General features: G+C 41.2%; 1 protein-coding gene across 5 annotated transcripts in view; it reads left to right on the top strand.

The window, feature by feature from the left end:
- Positions 1-241: 241 nt before the first annotated feature.
- The window catches only part of CHD1L (chromodomain helicase DNA binding protein 1 like), a 48,599-nt gene continuing 22,481 nt past the window's right edge, over positions 242-26,359 (top strand). The window contains exons 1-12 of one of the 5 annotated variants that reach the window (XM_081121186.1): positions 242-437; positions 1,027-1,121; positions 3,848-3,960; positions 6,753-6,859; positions 7,393-7,507; positions 8,107-8,138; positions 11,376-11,457; positions 14,231-14,393; positions 15,717-15,872; positions 16,595-16,687; positions 23,406-23,502; positions 25,181-25,254. In XM_081121186.1, the coding sequence (XP_080977312.1) occupies positions 283-437; positions 1,027-1,121; positions 3,848-3,960; positions 6,753-6,859; positions 7,393-7,507; positions 8,107-8,138; positions 11,376-11,457; positions 14,231-14,393; positions 15,717-15,872; positions 16,595-16,687; positions 23,406-23,502; positions 25,181-25,254 (1,282 nt within the window). In that variant the 5' untranslated portion in view covers positions 242-282. Of the gene's footprint in view, positions 438-1,026; positions 1,122-1,704; positions 1,844-2,854; positions 3,532-3,847; positions 3,961-6,752; positions 6,860-7,392; positions 7,508-8,106; positions 8,139-11,375; positions 11,458-14,230; positions 14,394-15,716; positions 15,873-16,594; positions 16,688-23,405; positions 23,503-25,180; positions 25,255-26,359 lie in introns of those variants that run through there. The other 4 variants (XM_081121187.1, XM_081121190.1, XM_081121188.1 and 1 more) reach the window with 4 other exon arrangements.

Consider the following 26,359-nt stretch of genomic DNA (forward strand, 5'->3'; position numbering starts at 1 on the left):
GAGAATAACACGGTTCCTGTTCCAGCTTTGCCAATTACCGTTCACAATTCCCTCATTTGTGACGTGGGGACAATTATAGTACCTTTTATAGGGTTATTGTGAGGGTTAATTGAGAAAATAAATCCACGTCAAGGCCGTGCGGCAGCGCCTCTAACTGCAGGGACAGATGCAGGTAATGGACCCGGAGCTCAGCGCTGGGCGCGCCCCCTGGCGGCCGCCGCGCCCGCGGCCCGACCCTTGCGCGTCCGGCAGGAAGCGCGCGCGGCGGCGCGGGGAACGCGGATGCGGAACCGATCCCGGCGGAATGGCGCGCGCGGGCGCCGGGACCTCCCAGGGCCACACGCCCCGCTTCTTGCAGACCCTTCAGACCCAGAGCGGAGCGGAGGGGGCGCGGGCGCGGGTGCAGGAGGAGGACCTGAGGCGGTGGGGTCTGACAGGTCAGTGGTCCCGGGCGAACTTCCGCCCGGCCGGCCGACTCGCTGGGACTCGCCTCTCCCGGGCCGGGACCCCGCGCCACCAACAGTGCTGGGCGCCGCGAGGGGACCGTCTCGTGGGCTGCTTTCCTGCGGGAGCCCCTGCGGCGGGGCTGGGCGGAAAAGAGCCCCTCCTGGGGCCAGGTGGCCGCTGCCCCGCTCGCGCAGCTCGCGGGTTGGCGGACGCTGCTGGGGTGGGATTCCCGGCGCCCGGCGCTTGGCGCAGGGGAGGGGGAGCTTGGTGAGGCCTTGTGCGGACGGGAGGACCTTCCTCTGGAGCAGCGGAGGGCGTGCTGGCGCCCCCGGGCTTGGGTTTACAGTTTGCGTGCCGGTGGGTTTGCAGGCCTGGTCTGGGGCTTCCAGTAGTTAGTTCTGTGAAGCTCTCAGAACTCGGCCCCCAGCTCCAGGTTTCATCGTTGACTGTGCGCGCGCAGTTCTGCGAGAAGGACCCCCTGGCTAATCCCTGCCTCTCCATGCTCTATTTGAAAATACGCGGCTAAGCCAAGTTTATCAGTTCGTCACCGCAAGTAACTGTCCATTTTACTTACACTAGCCCTGCTTTCCCTGAAGTCTCCGAAGAGCAAACCTTCATTCCCCGAGGTCTGCGGGCAGCAGGGCTGACCGTATCTCCTGCGAGTGGAGACCCAGGTGCTATTTCCTGACCTGCACTTGACCTAACCTCTCCCACCCTCGTTCTCTTTATGTATGAAACAGGGAACGTAGTGCGTGCTTTAACTGTAGGATAGAACCTTGGATCACTCATAAGGGTGTAGTGGTTAATTCATTATTTATTGGGTGCCACCGAGAGCCACATACTATAAGGTGTTGGTACAGAGGTGAGCGAAACAAATACGGGCCCTGCCCTCCTAGAATTTGTGGACTAGGTTCTGTGAGTGTTTTCAGAAGTACAAAGAAGTATTTATTGAACTTCTATTATGTGCTAGATGTCAAGGAAGTGTGAAAGTTTTGTGACTCTTGAAATGGAACAAAAGGTGCAGTTGTGTGTCCAGCTTAGAAGAGGGATGGATAAAGGATGAAGATGAATGGATAGGATACAGACCTGAAAGAAAGACCTCCCTCTGAGTCTCTCAGTGTATAAGATGTTTCTCTGTGTTTGCAAGGAGCGTGTACCCAACTTACATATGAATTTGTGGACTTCTGTTTATGTTTGGTGTATGTTGTCTAAAGTTTATATGTTTGTGTGTTTGCCTATTTCCTTGCACTTTTTTAGGGATAATACTTTCAGAACATGTGCGAGAAGAATAAAGTCATTGACTGTAGACCTGTAGGAGTGTACACGTGGATGTGTGCTGACTTAGTGAAAATGAGAAGATAGCTAAGAGGTTGCGAGCTTGCATGAATGAGTTAGAGTAAGTACACGAAAAAGTAAACATATAGACAAACGTGGAAACTTGCTGTTGGAAATGGATAAATTGGTAATGGAGGGAAAGGAAAAAATAGAAAGAAGGTATATCAAAGGAATAACCATTGAATATTATAACTTGAAATTCCTATTTCTATTTATCAGAATAAGTTAATATTCTGAGAAACTTTTTTTGTTGAGCTGGTTAAAAGTGCTTATTGATTTTTATTTTTCTTCTGGTAACAGTAGTACATGTTCTCTGTAGAACATTTTAGGGTAATTTTTTGTGCATAAAGAAAAAAATTTAATCTTTATACTGCTCTTACTGTTAACATGTTGTTATGTATTCTGTCAGCCCCTGTCCTACACATGCTTATTTCTTTTTTTCCTTCTTTTCTGAGTCAGAGCAGAGAGCCAAGGAGAGGTGCAAAAATGGGGTTTCATGTACATACTTTTTTGAAAACCATAATTAAAAAATATTACTTAGTTTTCTCTAATATCACTTTAGTGGGTATAGAGTATTTCAATGTATGCATGTGCCATAATTTAGGCTCTTAATTCTATTTTTTCCCCTCAAATATGTAACAAATTATTCACTTTTTAGAAGCTGATGGTTTAAATAAATATTTTATTCAGAATTTTTTCCTAGTGATTCAAAAACTTTCCAGTAGGTTTTCCTCCCCTTAATGGTGTTATATCCCATACATGCCAGTGAACTTCAGAAACCCAAAATATATTGGATCATAATGATATGTTAGGGCTGCTTTATTTTTGGAATATGCAGACCTTTTACTTATTGCTGTTTATGCCTGCTTTTCATTACTTGACATCCACCTGAAAGGTGGGCAAGAGAATTCAAACAACTCTTTGGTGGATATTGCAGATGGACACCCTCAAATTTGTTCCTTCTCCATCCCCTATGACTGTGTTACTGCATCCTAGACTCTAGAAACAAAAGACTACATTTCCCAGGCTCCCCGGTAGTTCTGTTGTGCTTGTGACTTGGCTTTTGCCAAGCAGATGACTAAGGAGGTTGTAAGGGGAAAGTGAGGGAGAGGCCACAGTCCTGGAGGGACTTGGGTTTTCTACATTTCTCTTGGAGACTAGTCCTAACTTCAAGGGGGTTAAGTGGGTACTGAGTATCCATTTCGCTGGCATGGATTGTGGCTGAGGCAGTAGGGTCCTAGAGCTGATAGTTGGAATAATAGCCTCCTTGTTTTCCCCCTCTAGGTAACTTGTCATTTTCTTTGGCTACTTTCAAGATATTTTGTCTTTAGTTTTTAGTAGCTTAATTATGAGGTGTCTTGGTGTGTATTTCTTTGGGTTTATTCTGTTCAGAGTTTGCTCAGCTTCTTGACTCTATAGGTCTTTTACCAAATTTGGGGAATTTTCAGCCCTTATTTCTTTGAGTACTTTTCAGCCCCAGCCTCTTTTTCATCTCTTTCTGGGATGCCAGTGAATGAATGTGGATCTTTTGTTAGAGTCCTGCAGTTACCTGAGGCTCTTTTCATGTGTTTTTAGTCTTTTTTTTTTTTAAAGAAAGAAAAAATAGTTTAATATTGAATTGGCTAATACAGAAGCAAGGAGCTTGTGCTCTAAAATACTCCCAGAAGGCATGTAGGTTACAGATTATATAAGGCAAAATCCCCAGATACCATGGGAGAGGGAGCTAGGAGCTGATTGGTCAGAGGCAAGGTAAGGGTAATAATTCATTTCTTCAGATCTTGAGGGTAGCTCTGTGGTCTTTTCCAGCATCCCAAGTTGACTTTCTCATCTGTCATGTGGATCCTATAACACTGGGCTTTGAATATAATGGTGACTAAATCTGCTGAAAAAGTAGTTTGGAAGTCAGCAAATATTTACATATTTGTAACTTCCCAGTGGAGGATTTGGCCAGTAATATTGGGGGTATAGGGATTTAGGCCATATTCTTCTGTTGAAGTCCTAGAACATAGCCTGTGTGTGTGCTGAAGTGTTTGCTTTTTGGACTTGTTGTATTTTTTATTTCTAGGGATTCACCTACGCTCTTATCAACTGGAGGGAGTCAACTGGCTAGCCCAGCGCTTCCATTGTCAGAATGGCTGCATCCTGGGAGATGAGATGGGCCTGGGTAAGACCTGCCAGGTATGTTACTTAACCTCTGGTTGAGGGTGAGAGTACTGGCTCCCTACTTGGCCTCCACTGATACTGTAGGTTGGTCTCACTTCAGTGAAATATCTTCTTACAACTCATGACTATCTTTAGCTACTAGCATGTATTTTTATACTAGGCAGTGAAATGCCTGAACCTTTATTTAGAGATCATGACCTTGGAGTTGACTTTTCTAGTCATGGGGATAGTTTTGAATTGTGTTACTACTCTCATCTTACCCCTTGACATGTAGAATTTTAGTTACTGGGCAGGGTTTTTCTCTTGTAAAGCAAATATATCTGTCCCAGGGATCAAATTGTTTCTGCCCTCCTTAGCAATACTTTATCTAGTTAAATTAGCTGGATCACTTCTAATATTAATTTCCCTTCTTCAGTGAATAGTAGGGCCACTTCCCATTTTTCTGGCATGCTAGAGAAATGCAGAGGAAGTACTCTATGTTTTCTAAAATGCCTTGGACATGTAATAGTAGGACATAGTCTAGAGACCTAGAGAATCAGACGTGGCCTCTCTAGGCATTGATAAGGAGGTGTTATGTTGAGATAGATGCTTCTGGTAAGATGACCACCAATGTAGTCCTGTGTTAACATTTGTCAATAGTAGGCTTGGACTGATGGGAAATCCAGACACAGACACCCCTTGGGTTAGATATAGAAGACTTACTTGTCCACAGGCTACTAAAGAAAGTCAGTGCAGTCAGGATACACAGCAGAGGCAACTTGATCAGAAACCATGGAAGTATAAGTTTTTATATATCAAAAAGGTTTCACCAGTTAACACAGAATGAGTGAAGTTCTCATTAGTCCTTTTAGAAGCCCAAGTGCTCCCTCTGGCTCTAACCTTGCATACACAAGCATCAAGCTGGAGCAGTTCTGCAGGTAGGCTGTTCTGATCATGTGTTGGAGACTAAGGCAAGTACACTTCATTAATCTTGGGGTTATTTACAATACAATATGATTTGCAAGTGTGGTCATATGAGGATATTTCTCAGGTTAATAAATCTAATATTCCCAAACTGAGAGCTGTGGAACTAGAACAAAGGTAGGTTTCCTCGTGTCTCTGGGAGCCAGGCTAACAGACTCTTGGACCAGGTACAAGGCTTTCCAGGCAGCCTTGTTTGCCTTGGACTTTGGAATTTTCCTGAGTCTAGCAAATTCAGAACTAGCAAATTTCACTTGCCCTTTGCCTTTCCCCAGGGTGTTTATGTAGTTCTACTTTTAAGTGCTCTAAAAATATTATACCTCCAAGTTTGTCATGCTAAAATTTTGTTTAAAATTTTTGCATCTCTGTTCATGAGGGATATTGGTCTATAATTTCCTTCTCTTGTAATGTCTTTGTCTGGGTTTGGTATTGTAGTAAAGTTAGACCCATAGAGTGAGTTGAATATTTTCTTTTCAGTTTTTTAGAAGAGTCTGTGTAGAATTGTTATTGTTTCTTCCTTAAATGTTTGCTAGAATTCACTAGTCAAGCCAATTAATTTTGTAGATATATCTGGTTTAGAGTAATAAAAGATAAATTTTTTCTAAATAGCAGTCTCAGGAAAGCTAGACAAAGTGGTTTTAATCTAGTAAGGACTTATTTATTGGGTAATTTTTCTGGGCACAGTCTGGATTAGAAAGTGATAGGTAGTTAAAGAAGAAAATTATTTCTATTATAAAGTTAATGTAATCTCAGTTAAAAAAATAATTGCCACCCCATAACCACAGTACTCTAACCACAACCATGAATAGTAGTGTATGTTTTACAGTGGTTGGAATTATAGTGTACTTATAGTTTGTATTTTAGTAATCTAACACTGTCATTGTAATTTTCCATTTTATTCTGTTCTTCCCAATCATTATTTTTTATTGGCTACTTACTATTCCATCAAGATAATTGATCATAATTTACTTAAATGTCCTATAGATGAGGGGGGTGAGTTCCCCTCTTTTTGTGCTACTTAAATTAACCTCAGTGTGAACCCCTTTGGGTATTTGCTTTTTCAGTATTTTGGATTATATCCTTAGAGTAGATTTTTCTCTGAAACAGTTCAGCATTTGGGGATGGGAATTTCTCAGACTTTTTGTTTTATAAAAGAGCTATTTTCTCTGTATATCACAGCAACCTTCTAAAGAAACTTTTCTAGTCAAAAGTGTGTACAGCCATATCCTATGGTAGGCCTATTTGGCTTTACAAACATTTTCATTTTATACTCCTACTTAAGCTTATTTATTTATTGTTTGTCTTCTCACTAGAATGTCTATTCCAAGAGAACTAGTAGTTTTACCTGTTTTGGTTACTGTTTTTTACCAGAGCTCAGAACAGTACCTAGCAAATAGAAGGTACTCTATAAATACACATAGGAGGGAGGAAGCTAGGAAGGAAAGAACCTGGCAAGCAATGGAGGCCGCCATGTGGTTGGTCATTTTTACAGTCATATCCTGACACTTGCTGTATGTTTTCAGAGTAGGCCTGATCTCTTGTGATTCTTTGCATTGTTTTCATTGATTTCTATGGTCTTTCCTGATTTTTTTTCTTTGCATTAGAGGTTCAGTTGCATAAATACTGAGCACCATTGCTTATTAACTATTGATATAATTGAGTGCCATAGATTTCCTTAGCAATTACATTGAAGCTTACATGATTTCACTCATTAGGAATGGATGACTCTCCTAATTGTTACATTATTTTTTGTAAACCAAGTCTTCTGTAAGAATTTGTGTTTTCTACAATTTGTTGTTTCTCATGTGGAAATGTGATCAAAACCGCCTTCTTTTTCTGTGTTTCAGACTATTGCTCTCTTCATTTACTTGGTGGGAAGATTAAATGATGAAGGACCGTTTCTGATTCTTTGTCCCTTGTCTGTTTTGAGCAACTGGAAAGAAGAGATGGAAAGGTACAGAGTAGATGTAGCTGAAATTTTATTTTTTGCATTGATTAAGATACTTTTCTGAGTGATATGGGAAAGATGATAAAACAACATATTGTCCTAGACAATGAGTTTATATTTTTTTCAGAAAACTCTGACCTGAGGTAACATAGATAAAGACTGAGGATGTGATGGGAGGAGGGGCCAATGGATGTTATTGTTACTATTTGAGGGTCAGTCCTCATTTTCAGTAAATGTTGCTGAACTAAAGGAGAAACCATCTTTTTCATAGTGACATAGGGAGTAACCAACATGAAAAAAGAATTAGCACAAGGCCTTTTTTTTCTTTTTTAAATGTTCATCCCACCCTTCCACTTCTATCCACAGGGACTTACCCATTATTCTAGATCAGATTGCAGAGTCCCAGGACTCTTTCTGATTGCAGGGCATCCTGAGGCCTGCACATCTGCAATCCTTCCATGAAATGTAATTTTCCAGATCTGCAACCCCTTTCCCATGACTCTGCGTTTGTGTTCATCTACTTCTTTTCTTGGATTCAGATTTGCTCCAGGTCTTTCCTGTGTACCATATACAGGTGACAAAGAGGAGAGAGTCCACTTACAGCAAGACCTAAAACAGAAGCCATGTTTTCATGTGTTGCTGACTACCTATGAGGTATCCATTTGTTTCCCTACAGCAAGGCCTCTTAATCTGGGACCTTAGAAGTTGTAAAATCCACTGGAATTATATTTAATGATTTTTGAGAGCACACATTTTTCTGGGAAGTCTACTTGAATTAGATTCTCAGAGTGAGGATGTGACCAAAGGAAGCAAAGGACCATGGAGTTCTGTATCAGTTAGATATTTCTCCCTCTTTCCCGGTGGATTTAAGGTTTCCCAGGGAGGTGGCACTTGAGCTGCTGCTTGGTTGATGAGTAGGAGGCAGACAGGCAGGCAGGGGAAAAGCTTTTGTGGACCAAGGCATTATCTCTGTTACTGGAGGATGGGAATGGAGAACACTTAGTTCCAGTCTCTGTTTAAGTCCTTGTTCTTCACGCTAAGACTGGGTCACTGTAAGCAGGACTTACTCTGCCTCCTTTTTGCGTGTCTAAGATAGCGCTACTTAGAAATTATGTTCATAACGTTTTTTATTTAGCAAATGAATAAGACTTAGCTAAACCCTGTGGTTTCGGAGTGTTAGCTAGAAACTAGCTTATTAATATAAGAGTTATACCACTATCAGCCTTTATAATGTATTTTCCTTAATTTTTCAGGTTTCTTTGAAAGATGCATCATTTCTGAAATCGTGAGTATGTTGCACTTCTTCAGAAATTGTGTTGAATGTATCATGATACCCATGTCTTTTCTTCACATTTTAGTACTTTGCTCCTTTCCCAGTGTGTCTTTCATGAGTCTTATTTACAAATAGGAGGCATTGCAGGAGTCCTACAATCTAGTCCCCTACTCATTAGCTGCATATCCTTGGGTTAGTTAGCTAATCTCCATGAACCTCAGCTTCTCCATGTGTAAAATGGGGATAATTAAATCTCTTACCTTGGATGGCTGTTATGATGATTAAATGAGATAAGGTGTGCATGGTGGGTGGTTAACAGATATTAGATTCATTAAATTGCAACTTGTATAGACACCTTCAGGACTGCTGTTTGGAGATTTTACTATAATACAGGAGGTGACTGATTTGGGCCTTTTCCTGGAAATATACCAAAGTAGAAACAGTGCTACAAAATTAACTTTTTAGAAAGGGAGTGTTAAGTAGACCTCTAGTTAATTAGTTTTCAGGCTTCATATGAGCTCATGAAGTACAGGAAACTTAGATTTAACTCTTAGTACCACCTGATAATAGGGATGACATGTTGCAGTATATAGTAACAGTTATAATGTAAATTAAACAAGAGCTAGACTTTAGGTAAGTAAAAGAAGATACATTGACAGAGTTTTATTCTCTGTTGCATGTGTAGTTATGACATGGTTAGGTGGGGATCTGCATCTTTAATATTCAGAAACTTGTTTTCAATGTGCTTATCAATATTTTAAATGTTATTTCTCATTCAGATTCTTTTGAGTTGAATTTCTTTCATCTTATTTTGAAATACTAAAGACTCAGTCATAGATTTCATGACGTCCATCCAGTATTTTGTTTCACTTTTCATTTAAGTGAGCATATGGTCTTATTTTTCTTTAGATGAAGATATGCTTTACCTCCCTTTTATTTATTTATTAATATCCAACTTAATATTTGTTGAAGATCTCTTCTCTGGAGAGACAGTGTTCTGGGAGTTATCAGAAATACCAGGAAGGTAAACCATAGAGAAGATAAACTCCAGGAGAGGGATAAGAAATATATAGGTATCTATAATACAAGGCAATATATGGGAGAAGTCTCAAACAATGAGAAGATTGCGACATAAATGTTATTAGGTACTTTATATGAATTATCCTATTTAATCTTCATGAAAACCCTAGTAGGATATTATTATCCATTTGATAGCTGAGGAAATGAGGTTAGGTAACCTGTCCATGAGTAAATTTCGGAGCAGGCGTTCAAACCCAGCACTAGTGCTGTGGAGCCTCCTTTTAAGTGAGCTTCTCAAAAGATCTAGGTACACTGAGTTTCACATTGTTCAGCAGAAATACAATCTTTCTATGTCAGATTATCTGTCTTGAATCCATTCCAGGTGAATGGATCGTCTTTATTATTTAAACATAATCGTCTTTATTATTTAAAATGCTATACAATATATTTCATCACCTATAATTGGACCTATTATTTTTAGTTTTTTTGCTATTTTAAATAATGCAGCTGGGAACATATGCAGACATGCATATTTTAAAAAATATTTTGAATTGTTGAGGGGGTGGGGCGGCAACTTCCCAGGAGTGTTTGGCTGAAACCTCTTGAGAAATTATTGTTGTAACATACTATGCTACAAAATGTGCTGTGGCAGCCAGTGAATTCCATTTTAACAAATCCAATGGGTGTATCTTCCTGGACATCTGTAACATTTTGTCCTGTTCACCATGTCCTCATTTTTAACATCATCCTTTTTAAGCTATTTTGGCACCATTGTCTTCACTTTTCTTCTCAGTCTGAATCTCAGCTCTGCCTCAAAATACTTTTATGACCTTGACCAAGCCACCTAATCTTTCTGAGCTTTAGTCTCCTTGTTGGTAAAACGAACACAATAATGTCTACAGTAAAACCTTGATATAAAGGCCCGTCTGGCGTGGCTCCGTGGTGGAGCATCGACCTGGGATCCAGGATTTCGAGGTTGATTCCCGATCAGGGCACATGCCTGGGTTGTGGGCTCGATCCCCAGCAGGGGACGTGCAGGAGGCAGCCAATCACTGACTCTCTCTCACCATTGATGTTTCTATCCCTCTCTCCCTCTCCCTTCCTTTCTCTGAAATCAATAAATCAATCAATAAATAAAATTAAAAACAAACGAAAAAAACTCGATATAATGGACTAATTTGGGTGAGTGGGTGTCCTTTAACGCTGAAAGTGTGTTATGTGATAAAGTAGGTTTTCCAAAGGCATACGTTAAAAAATTGACAAATTAGTTTTTACTTTTGTAGACACGTTTGTGTCATTAAAATTAAGTATGTATGAAAAGTTTAATTTCATAGAAAAGTTTTCTATATGTGTTACTGTATTTTTAAATTTATACTGAATAGGTCTAGTAAATGCGGGCATTCACCAGTCACCAACAGTAAACAAATGCACGCAACTGTGGCATGGCTTAGTGCACAGTGGAACATCCTTAAAACTGGTGCAGAGTCACGCCACATGACAACAGAACCAGTTACTTCGAGATATGGTGTGATCACATGCTAATCATTTCCTGAACATTGTTTTTATGAGTGGTGGCTCTTGGATCTAAACATGTATACTATAGTTGTAGATATGTAATATTTATTTATGTTGGCAAAATTACTACAGTGTTTATTCCAACACATGGCCTATATGCTAAAATTTGTTAAAAGTAACAGTGAATTAAAAACAAAAAAAATAACCTGTTAATTTAATTATAAGCAAATCTTGGTTAAAAGCATTTTAAAATTAACAGGGTGTTAATTTTCACATGTGACACATGGAACAGAGATTTTGTCCATTAAATCTGAAATCCATTAAATCAAGGTCTGCAAAATTGAGAATTTACCATACTTACCATATTCTTGTAGATTGAATAATGTACATGTGGAGCCAAGCTCAGTGTCCGGCACACAGTAGGTGGTCATAAATGTGTCCTTTTGCTTTTTGTCTCTGGCTCCTTCCTTTCTGCCTTCAATGCATAGCTCTTTCCTATCTTGAAAAATAATTTCCTTAATTTTAGTACCTTATCTGGATATTGTTGTATGCACATGGTAGTCTCTCAGATAAGAAGGCAATCTGAGTGTTTCTAATAGAATGGGCTTAATATTCATCTTCCCACCAAAACTCACAGTTTTGTAGTAAGACTTTTGGATGTGAGATATGTGTTTGAGTTACACAAAACTGAAAGCTTGGATTTTTCTCTCACAGCTTCCATTGGAGTGTTCTTGTTGTGGATGAAGCTCACAGGTTGAAAAACCAAAGCTCCTTGCTGCATAAGACACTTTCGGAGGTAAACTTCTAGGATAGTCTTAGTTTTTATATAACTCCCTTGTAAAAGATACTAGTTTAGGCTTGTATAGAGCCAATTAAGTTGAAACATTTTTTTCAGTCACCTTTCTGCAGGGTTGAATGAACATTTTGTGGGTGACAGCAGGTACTTAATATAGCCTAACTTCTTCCTCTTATCTTTACTAAAATCTGGTTATCCAGTGAATATGTTTCTGCACCAATAAAATACATTGTATTTTTGGAAATGTTTCAACTGTCTTTAAAGGAGCAATTTCTTTAAAAAAATAATTTTATTATAATTCTTCCGTCTGTAATAGCAGATATATCCGATATATTGTACCCCCCCCCACCCGCTGTTTACCTGTTGAAAAAATTTGACAGTTCACATAGAGCCACAAAGAGACTGATTTCATGCCATTGAATATTACCTTCAATCTTTCTTGTCTTTGTCATACTTTTGAGTATGACACCCTTGATCTCGTTTTCTTCTCTTCATCTCTGACATCATTCTGGCAAAGTAGTTGAGAAATGTCATTGTAGCCCTGAGGTTTGCCATCTTTTCTGAGGGGCAAGTGCAACAGCTTGTGCATGTAAAGTGCCCTTCTGTTTAATCAAGTAAAGGCTTGTTCATTCATGAGACCACATGTGCAGATTTCTGTGACTATCATTGAAGTTTGGTTCCTGTCCTATAATCAGTTAATAAATTGACAGATCATTTAAAGAGAAATCTTAGATCTGGATTTTATATTTACTGGCTAAAAGTTGCAGTTTTTAGCATTTTAATGCAGATATGGCCACTATTATTGGTCCTGTCTCAAATATTGCTATCCCCCAGTGACTCCCTCTCTGCTCTATTGCCTTTTGCCTTCTTTTTAGGGACTTAGAACAGTGTCTCTTCCCCAAGGGGTTTACATATGCTGTTGTCTAATCTTATAAGGGACTGCTTCATAAACTACCAAGTTAGTTTACCAATTTACAAGGGGAAGAAGAGAAGCAGGTATAGTAAAGGAACACTAGGTTTGGGGTGGGGAAACTAAGTTCTGTGGCTGGCCTCAGAGCCTTTTCTTGTTATTTATAAGAAAACTACGGTTTAGAGGGATTAAGTGAGGAAATTTTTCTATGGCATCTATGCATCCTTTTGAGGTAAGGTATAAATTGCAGATAAGTTGGTTGGAAAAAATACATTTACTGGTTGAGCTGAGAGGTGGGGAGAAGGTTACTGCCTTTCCCCCTTCCTAATATTGTTTTCAGCTTGTTTGTAAAAGTTAGAAACAACCTAAATGTGAAACAGGGAATTGGTTATCTAATTTATGCTATATTCATACACTACATTTACAAAGTAAGGCTACCATGAAAAGTTAAATAGAAGGATATTTAATAACATGGAAAATATTTGTAAGATATGTTACACAAAAAAGTTTACAAAGTGTTATACAAAATAGGGATTGTCTCTGGATTTGTTTTTACCCAATTATAAGTTTGGATGCCAAAACAGACATTACTTTGAATAAAAATGTTAACTCGTCTGATAGTGTAAGTTGATTGTAGTGACCAATAGCCTTAGTTATCTTTGTGACCTTATGTTCTTTGGTCATATCTCTTTGCTTGGTGAACACACATTGCAAAAATCTGATCTGGTTATTGGAAACTTATTTTCGACCAGTTTCCATACTTGAAATACTATGAAAACTTTGCCCCCAAAGCAGATCAAGCATGAATGGCTGGATACTGATTAGACATTTTAAAAAGAAACAAAAGAGATTACCAAAAAAACCAAAACATATTCCAGTCAGTTTTAATTGATTGTGTTATTTTATCTATTACCTTTTCTTATGACAAAAAGAGTATCTTCTTATGACTTTCTCCCAAATAAAAATATGTAAAGATAAGACGAAAGTAAAAACCCCTAAATATTCTACTCCTCTGTATATATTAACATTTGATATATGTACTACCATATCCTTTGCTATGAATATATATACTCAAACATGAATTTTCACATATATTATTTAAAAAATAAAAATATATTATTTTAAATATACATACTGTATTTTGGTATTTAAAATTATATATATACATAGAATATAGCGTATCCATTTTGCTGTACTATTTAATTCAAATGGTATAAGTTCTTGTTAATGTCAGGTCAGAGGTCTGTTGTTACTGTTTTTCCTAACCTTTTACTTCATTAGTCACTTACTCTTGATGTCATCTGTTGCTCAAAATGGAAAGAAAGAATTTCTGTCTGGAAATGTTCGGAAGTCTTGATTTGTTATATATGACGCACTGTAAAGTTTTATAAAAGGATATTCTTGTAGTTTAGATCTTGTTTGTGCTTGTAGCTCTGGGGCCTGCTGCTATAACTTTAGGCTTCTCAAACTGCATGAGAATATGCTATGTACCTCTGATGCCTCCCTCAGTAGACTCCCCCACAGGTGATAACGTAGTTTGAATCCCCATGTAGATGGAATAATAATGACCATATTGAATACTCATGTCGTACTTCAGAGTTCACAAAGTGATTTTACTTACATTCTTATAATGGTATCTCCATCACAGGGTTATTATCCTCTTTTTATAGTTGAAACTGAGAGGTGTTATTTCCTACATCAAACAAACAGTATACAACCTGAACCTGAGCCTTTTGATTTCATGTCCCTGTGGTCATTCCGTTAAATCATGCCTCTCTTTGTATGGGGAAAGGTTGTGATGGGTAACTCAGTCTTGCTTTCCAATGTTACAGGCTTTTTACTTTATTTCTTTTTGTATTTGAGTTCTCAGTAGTCTTTAGTCTTCTGCTGACCGGAACTCCCATCCAGAATAGCCTCCAAGAGCTCTACTCCCTCCTCAGTTTTGTGGAGCCTGATCTCTTCTCCAAGGAGCAGGTGGAAGATTTTGTTCAGCGTTACCAGGATATTGAGAAGGAGTCTGAGTCAGGCAAGTGCCCTTCTGACAAATTGTTCCCGAGATGTCTGGCCCCAGAAACTGCCCTAGTGCAAAATAGGTGGTGGTTATAGATAGAAAAGAAAGAATCAATAACCATATGGTACCTTCCAGGAAGATAAAGTGCAAACATCAGATGATGGCGGATTTCTTGTGTTGTCCCAGTTGTCTGCTATTCATGACTCTTATTTGTCACATGATTCTACAATAGGGCTTCTTTGGGTGATTTTTGGAAGAAATCGAAAGTGTCTGCTGATTTTCAGGCTTTATCTTTTTTTAACATATAATTTCTATAAGGACTTTAACTTTCTGTGTTACTTCCTGAGGCAGAAAAGTATATGGGTGCTATAGCCCCAAAATACTGTTCAGCATTCTACAGCACTGGCACTTCTTTCAACACTGCACCAAAAACAAAAGTCTGGAGTGGATGTGTGGTGGAAGTGAAGGAGGGAGTCCTTTTTCACTTATACAGCTGCCAGTTGTAGGCTGCTTCCTCTCACATCTTTGCACCTCTGCCTCATAGAATGATCTGTATACCCCTATAATATTATCCCAGGCCGATTATTCAAAACAAATGTTAGGCATTCTACTACTGGGTATGAATGTCCTCGGTGAGTATGAGTTGGAAAGGCTTCTCATACAAAAATCCCCACACCTCAGGCTGAAGATTCCTCGGGGAACCTGCTCTGATTGCCGGATAAGATGTTAGGGTTGCCGGATAAAGTGTATGGCACCTAGTACAATAATACATGGGACATACTCGTATTAAAAAAATATTTGATATTTATCTAAAATTCAAATTTAATTGGACTCTTGTATTTTTTTGCTGTATGTGGCAGTTGTACATGCAGTGTAATTCTGATTTTGGCCAGTTTTTGAAGTTTATCACACTTAGGGGAGGAACAAGGGAATTGAAGTCAGAAGAACTAAGTTTGAATGTTATAGCAACAGTAGCATCTAGCTATGTGCCTTTGGATAAGATGCTTAATTTTTCTGAGCCTCACTTTAAAAATGGGGAAGTATTACTTACTTGCCCTGTACATTTCTAAGATGTTAAGCTGATCAATGAGATTATTAGTCAGAATCAAGTTCTTTGAGTATTCCTAGTTCTTGAGTTAAGAGCTAGTAATGATTTCAGAAGGAATTGGAAAGAACCCAATGAAGGAAGAAACACTGAGAAATTACCATATTGGCTTAGAATGCAGAATTGGCATGAAAATGAGAAACAAAAATGAGTTGCTGTATGTTTTCTGCTAGTTGGTCTTACTTCCATCCCACACTTCGGCTGTTTGTGGTTTTTTTTCTTTTGTTAAATAGCACGTGAACTACACAAAGTGTTGCAGCCATATCTGCTGAGGCGAGTGAAATCTGAGGTAGCTATGGATCTTCCCAAGAAGACAGAAGTAGTGATATACCATGGCATGTCAGCACTGCAGAAAAAATACTACAAGGCCATTTTGATGAAAGACCCAGGTAATCAGAGGGCACTTGTGTGTTTGGAAACTAAATGAGGATGTGGTCTTCATGCAGGGAAATATTTTATAATCACACTAGCTTTGTATAGCAAGACTGTGGGATGGAATTTTGTATTCTGAATATATTCAAGTCTGCTACAGTGAAACTGGCTGAATATCTTTAATATAACTCAGATGTTATTGGCTGTTGCAGTTGTGAAACTTTCTCCCCCTACTCCTCCACACTGTTTTCCTTATTGCCTGTAGTTAAGCAAACACTTGTAGGTGTTGCAGTCTTGCCTTTCATTTCATCACCCTGTTAGATACTTACATTTCAAAATGCTTTTGTTGAATCAGATCCACTGGGAGGAACTAGGAATGAAAGGGAGAGATAGGAGTGGAACAATCTCAGTTTGTATTTTTTTGTCCCTTGGCTCCAGAGCAGCAGTTAAAGAAGGAAATTTAGGATTTACAAAAGAATAACAGTACTCCTGAGTTCAATTTATAGTTAATTTATAGTTCAATTTATAGTGTCCTTCTTAAAACAAAGTGCTGGTTAAGGAAAGTTCTTATGGACGTGCTGTTAATTCTTAATGCAGTTCAGTGAAATTTGGGAGGTTGATACAAGTTTGAAAGATATATTATTAAAATGAGTAAGATTATATATGGAAACTTAGAGGGTTTCTTTTTTTTTGTTCAGTAGTCCATCTCTCTGTCTCTCTCTTTTTAAAAAAATTCCAGATGCATTTGAAAATGAGATAGCGAAGAAAGTGAAACTTCAGAATGTCTTATCCCAGCTTCGAAAGTGTGTGGATCACCCATATTTGTTTGATGGTAAGGCAGTGCTTTTTCTCACATTACTTTTTGCCGGAGCCAGCCGGCAGGCGAACGAGGACCTGATTGAGGGGGTGAGGATTAGAAAAGAAAGAAAAAGACAAAAGGATGGGATCGGGAGGGCCACAACCAAGGCAGAGCTAAGTTAAGCTGAGTCAGGCTGAGGCCCCGAGTTTATTGATTACAAGCCTTTTATAGTGCAACCAAACAATACCCCAAGCAGTGAAACAATGCCCCAAAGCAGTGACCTTTACATATTCAAATTCCCGCATATCCGCACCTGATTATCGAGACTGGATGTCTCCAGGTGCAACCATAAATCTCTTTATGCAAGGCTTCCATTTCCCGAAAGCAATGGTAAATCTTTAAACTACGCTACAGGGGGTAGAGGTGCTAGCTCAACCGACCCACCCTGCGGGTCAACGTGCCAGAGATTTCTCTCTAAGGCGACGCTAGGGTCGGCGAGCCCCTGGAGAGACTCCAGGGCAACACCCTACCAGGGAGACTATTCATGAGGGGCAGCCAGCCGGCTCCCCACATCTCCCCCTTTCTTTTCTAAACTACAGACTTAGGCTCTAAGACTTTTGGGCGGGTATGCAGGTGGAGAGTATGTAGTCCTATTTTTAGGACTTTACCAGAAACATTTACAGGAATCATTACAAAGGTGGGTTGATACATGACCATAAGTTGATAGTTTAGAGATACATTATACACACAATTACTGATGGTACAATTATTGCAATGGATCTGCCAATATGAGGCTTCCCGAGTAATGTTTAGGGCGCCCACGAGTAGGGCATAGGGCGGCGGGACACAGGCCTGTATATTGCGGAACTGCTGTGTCGGCCCCATAAGGACTGTAGTATTTCCCCGCTCGTCACCAGTCTGGATGTCTCCCCCCATGGCAGCAACGAGTCGCCACAGTTGAGTCTGAAATGGCCCCTGGTTCACTGACCAAAAGGACTCAGCAAGGGCCTTCCATTCCGGGCCTGCAGCAGACCAATCATGGATTGGGGACCCCCCAGTTGCATTGATTAATATACCAAGTTTCCCTCTACAGTTCATCCAATGTGGTTGTTTTGTATGATTGGTGAAATCAGGTTCACAGATAGGCACCCCTTCCGGGGGATTTGTGGCACTGCCCACAGCGATCTTACTGGGATACCATAGGTCCACATGCCAACGTGTCCAATCTCCATTCTATGGTTCTGCACCATCCTCCTCGTCTGGTCGGTCAGTCGCGCGAGGGTCTCCGTCACCGAGTTCTGGGGCGCTGGGTTCCGTCGAGGCGGGGCTCGGCCGTGCATGGAGAGGTTTCTCATCCGGTCCACGAGTGTTCTGGGACACGTGTCGTACCAGCCTCTCCGGGAGCCACCTCGGCGCTTCGGCATCCTGTGGAAAAACACACACATGCCCTCGGCCCCATATTAATATCGGATCTGGCCCATGCCAAGCCCCATCAAGCGGATCCTTCCATCTCACCAAGGCTTGGTGCTTAGATGAACTCGGCTGCCAAAGCCGCTGGGCTGCAGAGTGACCTTCAGCATCCAAAATTAAAAAATTAAGAATAAAAAGAGCATGATTTAACTGATTCTGTGGGGTTAGGGGGTACAGCTCCCCCTTTTTTATTTTAATTAATTGATTTTTGAGGGTGTTGTGTGCACGCTCGACTATGCCTTGGCCCTGTGGGTTGTAGGGAATTCCAGTCTTGCTCTGAATTCCGAGTTGGGCACAAAAATTCTGAAAACGCTGGCTGGTGTAACCAGGGCCATTATCAGTTTTTATTATTTTAGGTTGTCCTATAATGGCCATGCAGCGTAAGCAGTGAGCAATAACTTGAGTACTAGATTCACCCGGTAAGGCCGAGGCTATTATAAAGCCTGAATATGTGTCTACTGTAACATGAATAAATTTTTGCCTACCAAAGCTAGGGATATGAGTGACATCCATTTGCCATAGATGGTTGGGAAGCAGTCCTCGGGGGTTAACTCCATAAGAGGGAACAGTAGTAAGAACAGGACATGTGGGGCAGTCTTTTACTATTTGACGAGCCGCCTCTCTGGTAATTTTGAATTGTAATCGGAGAGTATGTGCATTTTGGTGGTGTAGGGCATGGGATGCCTGGGCGGCGGGCACTCCGACGAGGTAAAGTCGGGTAGCTTCGTCTGCCCGTCTATTGCCATCAGTTAGAGGCCCAGGTAAATTAGTGTGGGCGCGGATGTGCCCAAAATAACAAGAGTGACTGCGATTTAAAATGGCTGTTTGTATGGCCAGAAATAATTGTTGAACAGTGGAGTTAGTGGTGCCAATAAAGGGCACAGTTTCAATATATGAGAGCCCTCGGACTACATAGTGACTGTCAGATATGATGTTTATAGGCTTGTGTGCAAAGTCAACAAGCACCCGACATACAGCAGCTAATTCAACCTCTTGGGCTGAAGAATAGGGGGTGGTCCATCGGATAACTCGTTGCTCATGCACATAGGCGGCGGTGCCCGATGAAGAGCCATCAGTAAATACCGTGTCAGCATCGGGTAAAGGCTGGTCCGTCACTATCTTAGGAAAGATAATAGAATGCCTGAGAAAAAACTGTAAAAGTTTATCTGGAGGATAATGATTGTCTATCTGTCCTGGGAATTCAGCTAGCGCAATGCCCCAAGGTGAGCATTTCTGGAATAACCAGTTTATCTGGGCCTGAGAATAAGGCACTAAGATGGCCGCAGGCTCTCGTCCGAAATATCGGCAAGATTCTTCTCGAGCCTGTTGGATAAGAATTGCCACATGCTCGTAATAAGGGGTTAACACTCGAGCAGGTGAAGATGGGAGATGCACCCAGCGGAGTGGGCGGTCCTGCCATAGGACGGCCGTGGGGGAATGGGTGGTGGCCAGGATGCAGGCATACCAAGGCTTGTTATAATCACAAAAGGTCGCCTGCTGTGATTTTATGGCTGTCTCGACCCTTTGTAGGGCCGCCCGTCCCGCCTGTGTGAGTTGTCTTGGGGAAGACGGGCTTGAGTCACCCTTAAGAATGTCAAACAGGGGTTTTAATTCTCCAGTGGTTAGGCTTAAATAGGGTCTGATCCAATTAATGTCTCCAAGCAGCTTTTGAAAGTCATTTAAAGTACGGAGGTCGTCCACTCTAAGGGACACCTTCTGGCAAGAAAACAGGTCAGGCTGAAGATGAAACCCCAAGTAAGCAAATGGTGGATGACGTTGCACTTTCTCCGGGGCGATAATTAACCCCTGCTTACTTAAGTCCTGTTCAAGGTCTGCAAAAGCTCTAAGTAAAATTCCTTCCTGACTAGCTGCAATTAATATATCATCCATATAGTGACATAAATAGACAGTGGGATAGATCCGCCGGACTCGGGACAGAGCTGCGGCTACAAATTTTTGACACAAGGTGGGGCTATTTGCCATCCCCTGCGGCAGCACTCTCCACTGGTATCGTTGCATGGGTTCTTTGAAATTTGCTGATGGGACACTAAAAGCAAATCTCTTGCAATCCTGTGGATGAAGGGGAATAGTATAAAAACAGTCTTTCAGGTCAATAATTATTTTGAAAGTATCTCGGGGGATGGCCGCAGGAGTGGGCAGTCCTGGTTGAAGAGCACCCATAATTTCCATAGTCTCATTAACTTTTCTTAAATCCTGGAGCAATCTCCACTTTCCAGATTTCTTTTTAATAACAAATATGGGGGAATTCCAGGGGGAGTTAGAAGGCTCTATGTGGCCCTGCCGGAGCTGGTCCTGCACCAGGTCCCTAGCGGCAGCTATTTTCTCCTCAGACAGGGGCCATTGATCTACCCACACAGGCTGATTTGATTTCCATATTATCTTATCAGCGTGGGTAACAGGAATATCAAAGGCCCCACCTAAAAATACCCTAGGCCAGCGCGACTAGGGCGCGGTTGAGGCTGCAAGGGTTTTGTGATTCCAGTTCCGGCCTTTTCTGTGCTAGGGCAAGCAGGGCACGCTCTCGGGGGTCTAGTATGTTAACCCCTGCCTGTCCAGCGTGCGGCAAGGCAGTCCTCGCTGCAGCAACACCAAAACCCGTCCCAGGGTAACTAGGGGGGTCTTGTTTAAGGTCTATCGGCGGGGGGTCATCAATACCTCCTCTCCACCCGCCAGAGTCTGGACCCTGCAAGAGATCTCTCATCTGCTGTAACATTTTCTGCATCTCCTCCGCGGTAACTGCGGAGGGGGTAGGGCCAGATCTTTTTGTGCATTCCTCTGAAAGGAATGCAAACTCCCCATATCTCTCTCTCTCATACTCTGCAGCGGCTTCTTCAAGATCCCCCTCTTCCTTTGGTGTAAGTCTATCAGGCCGACTATTGCCCACAAGGGGCCCCGGCTCAAGCGGGGGAGCGGTGGCCACATCCTCAGAGTGTGGATCTTTCACAGAGTCAGCACGGACCTCTAGGGGAGGATTCATGCGGGTGCCTTCATGGCGTGGGTCAAGGCTATCCCTAACCAAATTCCAAAGAGAAAAGGTTTCTACTGGCATCTTTTGGGGTCCATGGGCCTGAAAATATCCCTGCAAGCGTTCTCCTACCTTATTCCAAGTTTCTAAACTCACTGTGCCCTCTTCAGGGAACCAGGGGCACACTTCCTCCACAAACTGCAAAAATGTACGCAGTTGTGAGGTACTAACCTTGGCGCCCCTAGAACGGAGCATTGTTTTCAAGACTTGTGCGAACAGCATTCTACTATTTTCCTGTCCCATGATTTCCTTACTCCCGATGTACTAACCGCTCTCCCTGCTACTACGGTTGCACTTACCGAGCAGCGTGGTGCACCTCCTCCGAGCGGTGTCCTCTACCGTCGTCCCAGGTTTTCAGGTCCCTGTTCGGGCGCCACTTGCCGGAGCCAGCCGGCAGGCGAACGAGGACCTGATTGAGGGGGTGAGGATTAGAAAAGAAAGAAAAAGACAAAAGGATGGGATCGGGAGGGCCACAACCAAGGCAGAGCTAAGTTAAGCTGAGTCAGGCTGAGGCCCCGAGTTTATTGATTACAAGCCTTTTATAGTGCAACCAAACAATACCCCAAGCAGTGAAACAATGCCCCAAAGCAGTGACCTTTACATATTCAAATTCCCGCATATCCGCACCTGATTATCGAGACTGGATGTCTCCAGGTGCAACCATAAATCTCTTTATGCAAGGCTTCCATTTCCCGAAAGCAATGGTAAATCTTTAAACTACGCTACAGGGGGTAGAGGTGCTAGCTCAACCGACCCACCCTGCGGGTCAACGTGCCAGAGATTTCTCTCTAAGGCGACGCTAGGGTCGGCGAGCCCCTGGAGAGACTCCAGGGCAACACCCTACCAGGGAGACTATTCATGAGGGGCAGCCAGCCGGCTCCCCACAACTTTTTGTTAACATTTCTGTGGCCAACATTATAGCAGAGTTTTTCAAAAGAATTGCCTGTATTTACTGTCTACTTTCCCCCATTTTATTAATATTTTTATGTTGATGTTATCTAATATATTGGTCATATTCAAATTTCTCCTGTTATCCCCTATAACGTCCCTTATGGCTGTTTTTCTTTTCTCTTTTCAAGTTCAAGATCCAGTCATAGATCCCATGTCTCTTTATTTTCCAGTAATTTAGAAATATGTCATCTTTTTAATTTTATTTTTTGCCCTTTTGGGTCTTTCATGAAACTGACAAAGAATCAAGGCCATTTGTTTTAGGAGATGTCTTATAATCTGAATTTATCTGATCATTTTTATATAATAAGATGTCTCTCTGTCTTGAACCCACTCAGCCTTTCACCACTGTTGTTCCTAGTTCACCAATGCTCTCCATGTTGCCCAATCAATGGTTGTCAGTTCACATTTTAATTACTGTCTCAAAAGCTTTGACCAGTTGATCACTTATTTCCTGTTCTTCACTTGGCTTTTGGGGCAGCACTTTCTCTTCTCCACCTATGTTACGTTTACTGCTTCTTAGCCTCCTTTGCTGCTCTCCCTTTATTTTATGGATGTCTGTCGATTCCTCTAAGTGCTGGTTTAGCTGCATTCTATACAATCTGATATGTAATGTTTTCCTTTTCATTCAAACTGTTTTTTTTTTTTTAATTTACTGATTGGTAGCTTTTAGCACATTTCCAGGACTTCTGTGGCTGTGGGGGCTCTAGTATGGATAGGAACAATGCAGAAGGTTTGCTGCAGTCATTTTAAGGGAATCTTTGCCAAGTAGTCCTATGAATTGTTGTAAAACGTCACAGCATCCTAATTAGGTGCATATCAGAACTTTTTTTCCCCCAGGCATGGGGTGTGCTGGGAACATATACATTTTGAAAGAAGCCTTCCAGGTTAATCTGATTGCCATCCCCAACCTGAGAATTTACTAGAGTAGACATCTAAGCCTATTTCTTAATTTGTTTTCTAGAATGAAAGCCTCAAGATTTCAATTTTGGGTCTCTTTGGCCTTTAGCATCTCCCTGTGCCTCAGTTTCCTAGAATTGGTTTGTTCCTTGAACAAATATTTATTAGGCATATTGGATGTGCCAGCTCTGTGATTGATGTTAAGCAGCTCCAAGATTATCATGCAAATAAACAGTTATATATTGCCTTAAAGAGAGACAGGACTTGGGCCCATTATCAGTTAGAAGGAGTTGGGCCTTTTGCTGTAGCCTGGCCATGGGCTTCTCCATTCATAGAGTCTGGCCTGACTGAGGACACACTATTGAGACTGGACTCTTTCTTTTCCAGGTGTGGAACCAGAGCCTTTTGAAATTGGAGATCACCTGATTGAGGCCAGTGGGAAACTTCACCTGCTGGATAAGCTGCTTGCATACCTGTATGCCAGGTAGGTGATAGGCTCACATTTTGTATTCTGAGCTGGTGACTGTTAAAACCAGTATAATCAGGAACTCACTGATTTTTTTAGACTAATTCCAGTTTTCAAAACCCTTATTTAGGTTTTACTCGTTCAACTACACCTTCCACCCCATTCCTTCCCATCCTACCCCATCACCTCAATAATTACTGTTTCCTTTCCTGAATTACTACAACACTTAGGATCCTAATCTAGCACTTGGCCATGCACTGCCTTAATCTGCTATCTGGTTAATTGAAGTGTATTAACCAAATCACTCAAGCTGTATTGTTTAATTCCACAGGGACAGAGATAACATCAAGCATTTCTTTTTCAGTTGCCTGTTGGTACCTTGTATTGAATTGGCACATAGTAAGGGCTTAATAAGTATTTGCTTTTGTTAGTCTGTGATATTTTGGATTTAACTGAGGAAGAACTTGGGAAATTCTATCTCTGAGACACGAATTGGGCATTGGAAGACCAGGTTACTTCTGGAGCCTCTAAAGGTTCAGCTAAGTGTTCAGTAGCCTGATATCCAGCCTGTACCTGATCCTCCTAGTCCCCAAAAGAACAAAGTAGTCTAGAGAAGTTCTAGCTTCCAAAGAATTTTGAAGTTGTCCCTTGGGGCATTGCCCCAAGTGGGCCTGAACCAACCTAAAACTTCAGGTTTGGCAAAAGCACCCAGCATTAGGAATATTTTATTGGCTCTGATATACCTACTGTGTGTTAGAATTGGAGAACGGCCCATAAATGTCTTCTCTCTAACCATTTTATTTCACTTGTTGAAACTGACCCAGAGTGGTCGTGTGACTTGTCTAAGGTCAGGCAGCCAACAATTGGCAGAGATGAGATTGGAATTGAGGTCCTCAACTTCAAGTTTAATGCCTTTTCCTATTTGGGACTAGCATCTTGAAGGAATTCGTCATAATTCTTCCTGTTACACCCATTGCAAGCTCAGATTACATTAGGTTTCCTAATGAGAATATTGTTTTGACAGTGCCATACTTCTTTGTTGTTGCTTTAAGTGTAACAACTTAAAATAACGGATAATATGGGGCTCTGGGCTTGACTTCATTCTTGACTTAATCCATTTTGCCTTCTCCTTTCCTCACTCCTCTTTCTATATATAAGTTTTCTCATGTATTATAAGGGATATCACCTGCCTGCCCCATGGTTCTCTAAACTAATGCTTCATAGACTTTTCAACCAGCATAGCTGTAGAAGAGAAGATAGTGACTTTACACTCCCAAGTAGAGAATAGCTGTAGAGGGCTGACCACAAGCTCTTCAGGGTTTTCAGGATTTTTTTTTGGTGCGTTTGAATTTTACATTTTACTCTTCATGTATCTTTATTTATTTGCTGTTAAAATAAAAATTTCTTCCCATTCGGTAAGTTGATATTAGAGAGAGAGGCACCTTGGTTATTCTAGGGCTTCGTACACTCCCTGGTGCATTGACACATGCCCCTGGGAATATTCCCACTCTGCTTTGAGAACTACGGCTCTGCAGGATACAGCTACATTTGGACCTATGTCCTTACATGAGGCATTTATCATTTCTGAGGAAGTCTCTGTAAATGATTATGATATTTATCTACTTCAGTATTTCATTTATTTATAAACTTGCTTTCTTTGGTAAGTTTTACGTGAAACTTTTTTTTTTCTTGCCAGGGGCCATCGAGTTTTACTTTTCTCCCAAATGACCCAGATGTTGGATATTCTCCAAGACTACATGGATTATAGAGGTGACATCCCTTGGCCACTGAATTTCTCCAGCCTTTTTTAGACTTAACAGTTCAGATAGGTTCATGAAGAATAACCTAGAGTGTGGGGATGTTACACAGGAAAGTAGTAAAAGAACGATCTCAGAACCAAAGGAAGATTGAAAGTAGAGAAGTGTGTGACCCAAGGATTGACAGCAGGGTGGAGACTTGTGGGCAGAAATAAATACATATTCCCATTGGTGATGTGATTTAAAAATATGGGTACTGGAGAAAATGTGTGTTGCAGAAATGCTGAGAATTTTTGCAAATGTATAATAAGTAGTTTTAGTGAAAGGAGCTCTCATTGTACTGCAACATTCAACACAATGGTCGAGTACCTATTTAGGATCAGTAGAAAAGATGAATACTGAAATTACAGAGATCCCACATATAAACCAAGAAAAAGGTAAATGAAATTTTTTTCTATATAGACAAGGAATTTAAGTTACCTGGGAATCTTTAATATATAATAAAATTTATGTGGGATGGTAGGAAAAGGCTGTAATATTTGTTGATTTTGAGATCAGTGGTGGTGCAATAGCAAATCCAGACCTTCCTATTTAGGAAATGAACTTGAGACTTCCGGTCAAGATGGCCGCGTAGGTAAATACAGTACTTGAATCCTTCCACAACCAAATTAAAATGACAACTAAACTACAGAACAAGCATCATTCAGAACTGCCTGAAAGCCACCTGAATGGAAGTCCTGCAACTGGGGATTTAAAGAAGAAGCCACATTGAGACTGATAGGAGGGGCGGAGACCCGGAACTGGCTGGTCCCATACCCAGGTGTGGCAGTTTAAAATCAGAGGTACCCTCTGAGGAGCGAGGGGCCCCAGCCCCATGCCAGGCCTTCCAGCCCAGGGTTCCAGAGCTGGGAAGAGAAGTCCTTATAACTTCTGGCTGTAAAAACTAGCAGGAATTGTGGCTGAGTGTGACAGAGGGCTGCTAGAGTCTTAGGCTGTTCCTCTTAAAGGACGTTCATATAGGTTTACTCGTCCATACGCCCTCTGAGCTGCAGCACTGGGGTAGCAGCTTGAAAGGAACCAGGGACATATGGGGAGGAATTGAATTGTTCTGGCATCAG

Source organism: Miniopterus schreibersii (genome assembly GCF_964146895.1).
Source record: "Miniopterus schreibersii genome assembly, chromosome: 19".
Taxonomy (NCBI): domain Eukaryota; kingdom Metazoa; phylum Chordata; class Mammalia; order Chiroptera; family Miniopteridae; genus Miniopterus; species Miniopterus schreibersii.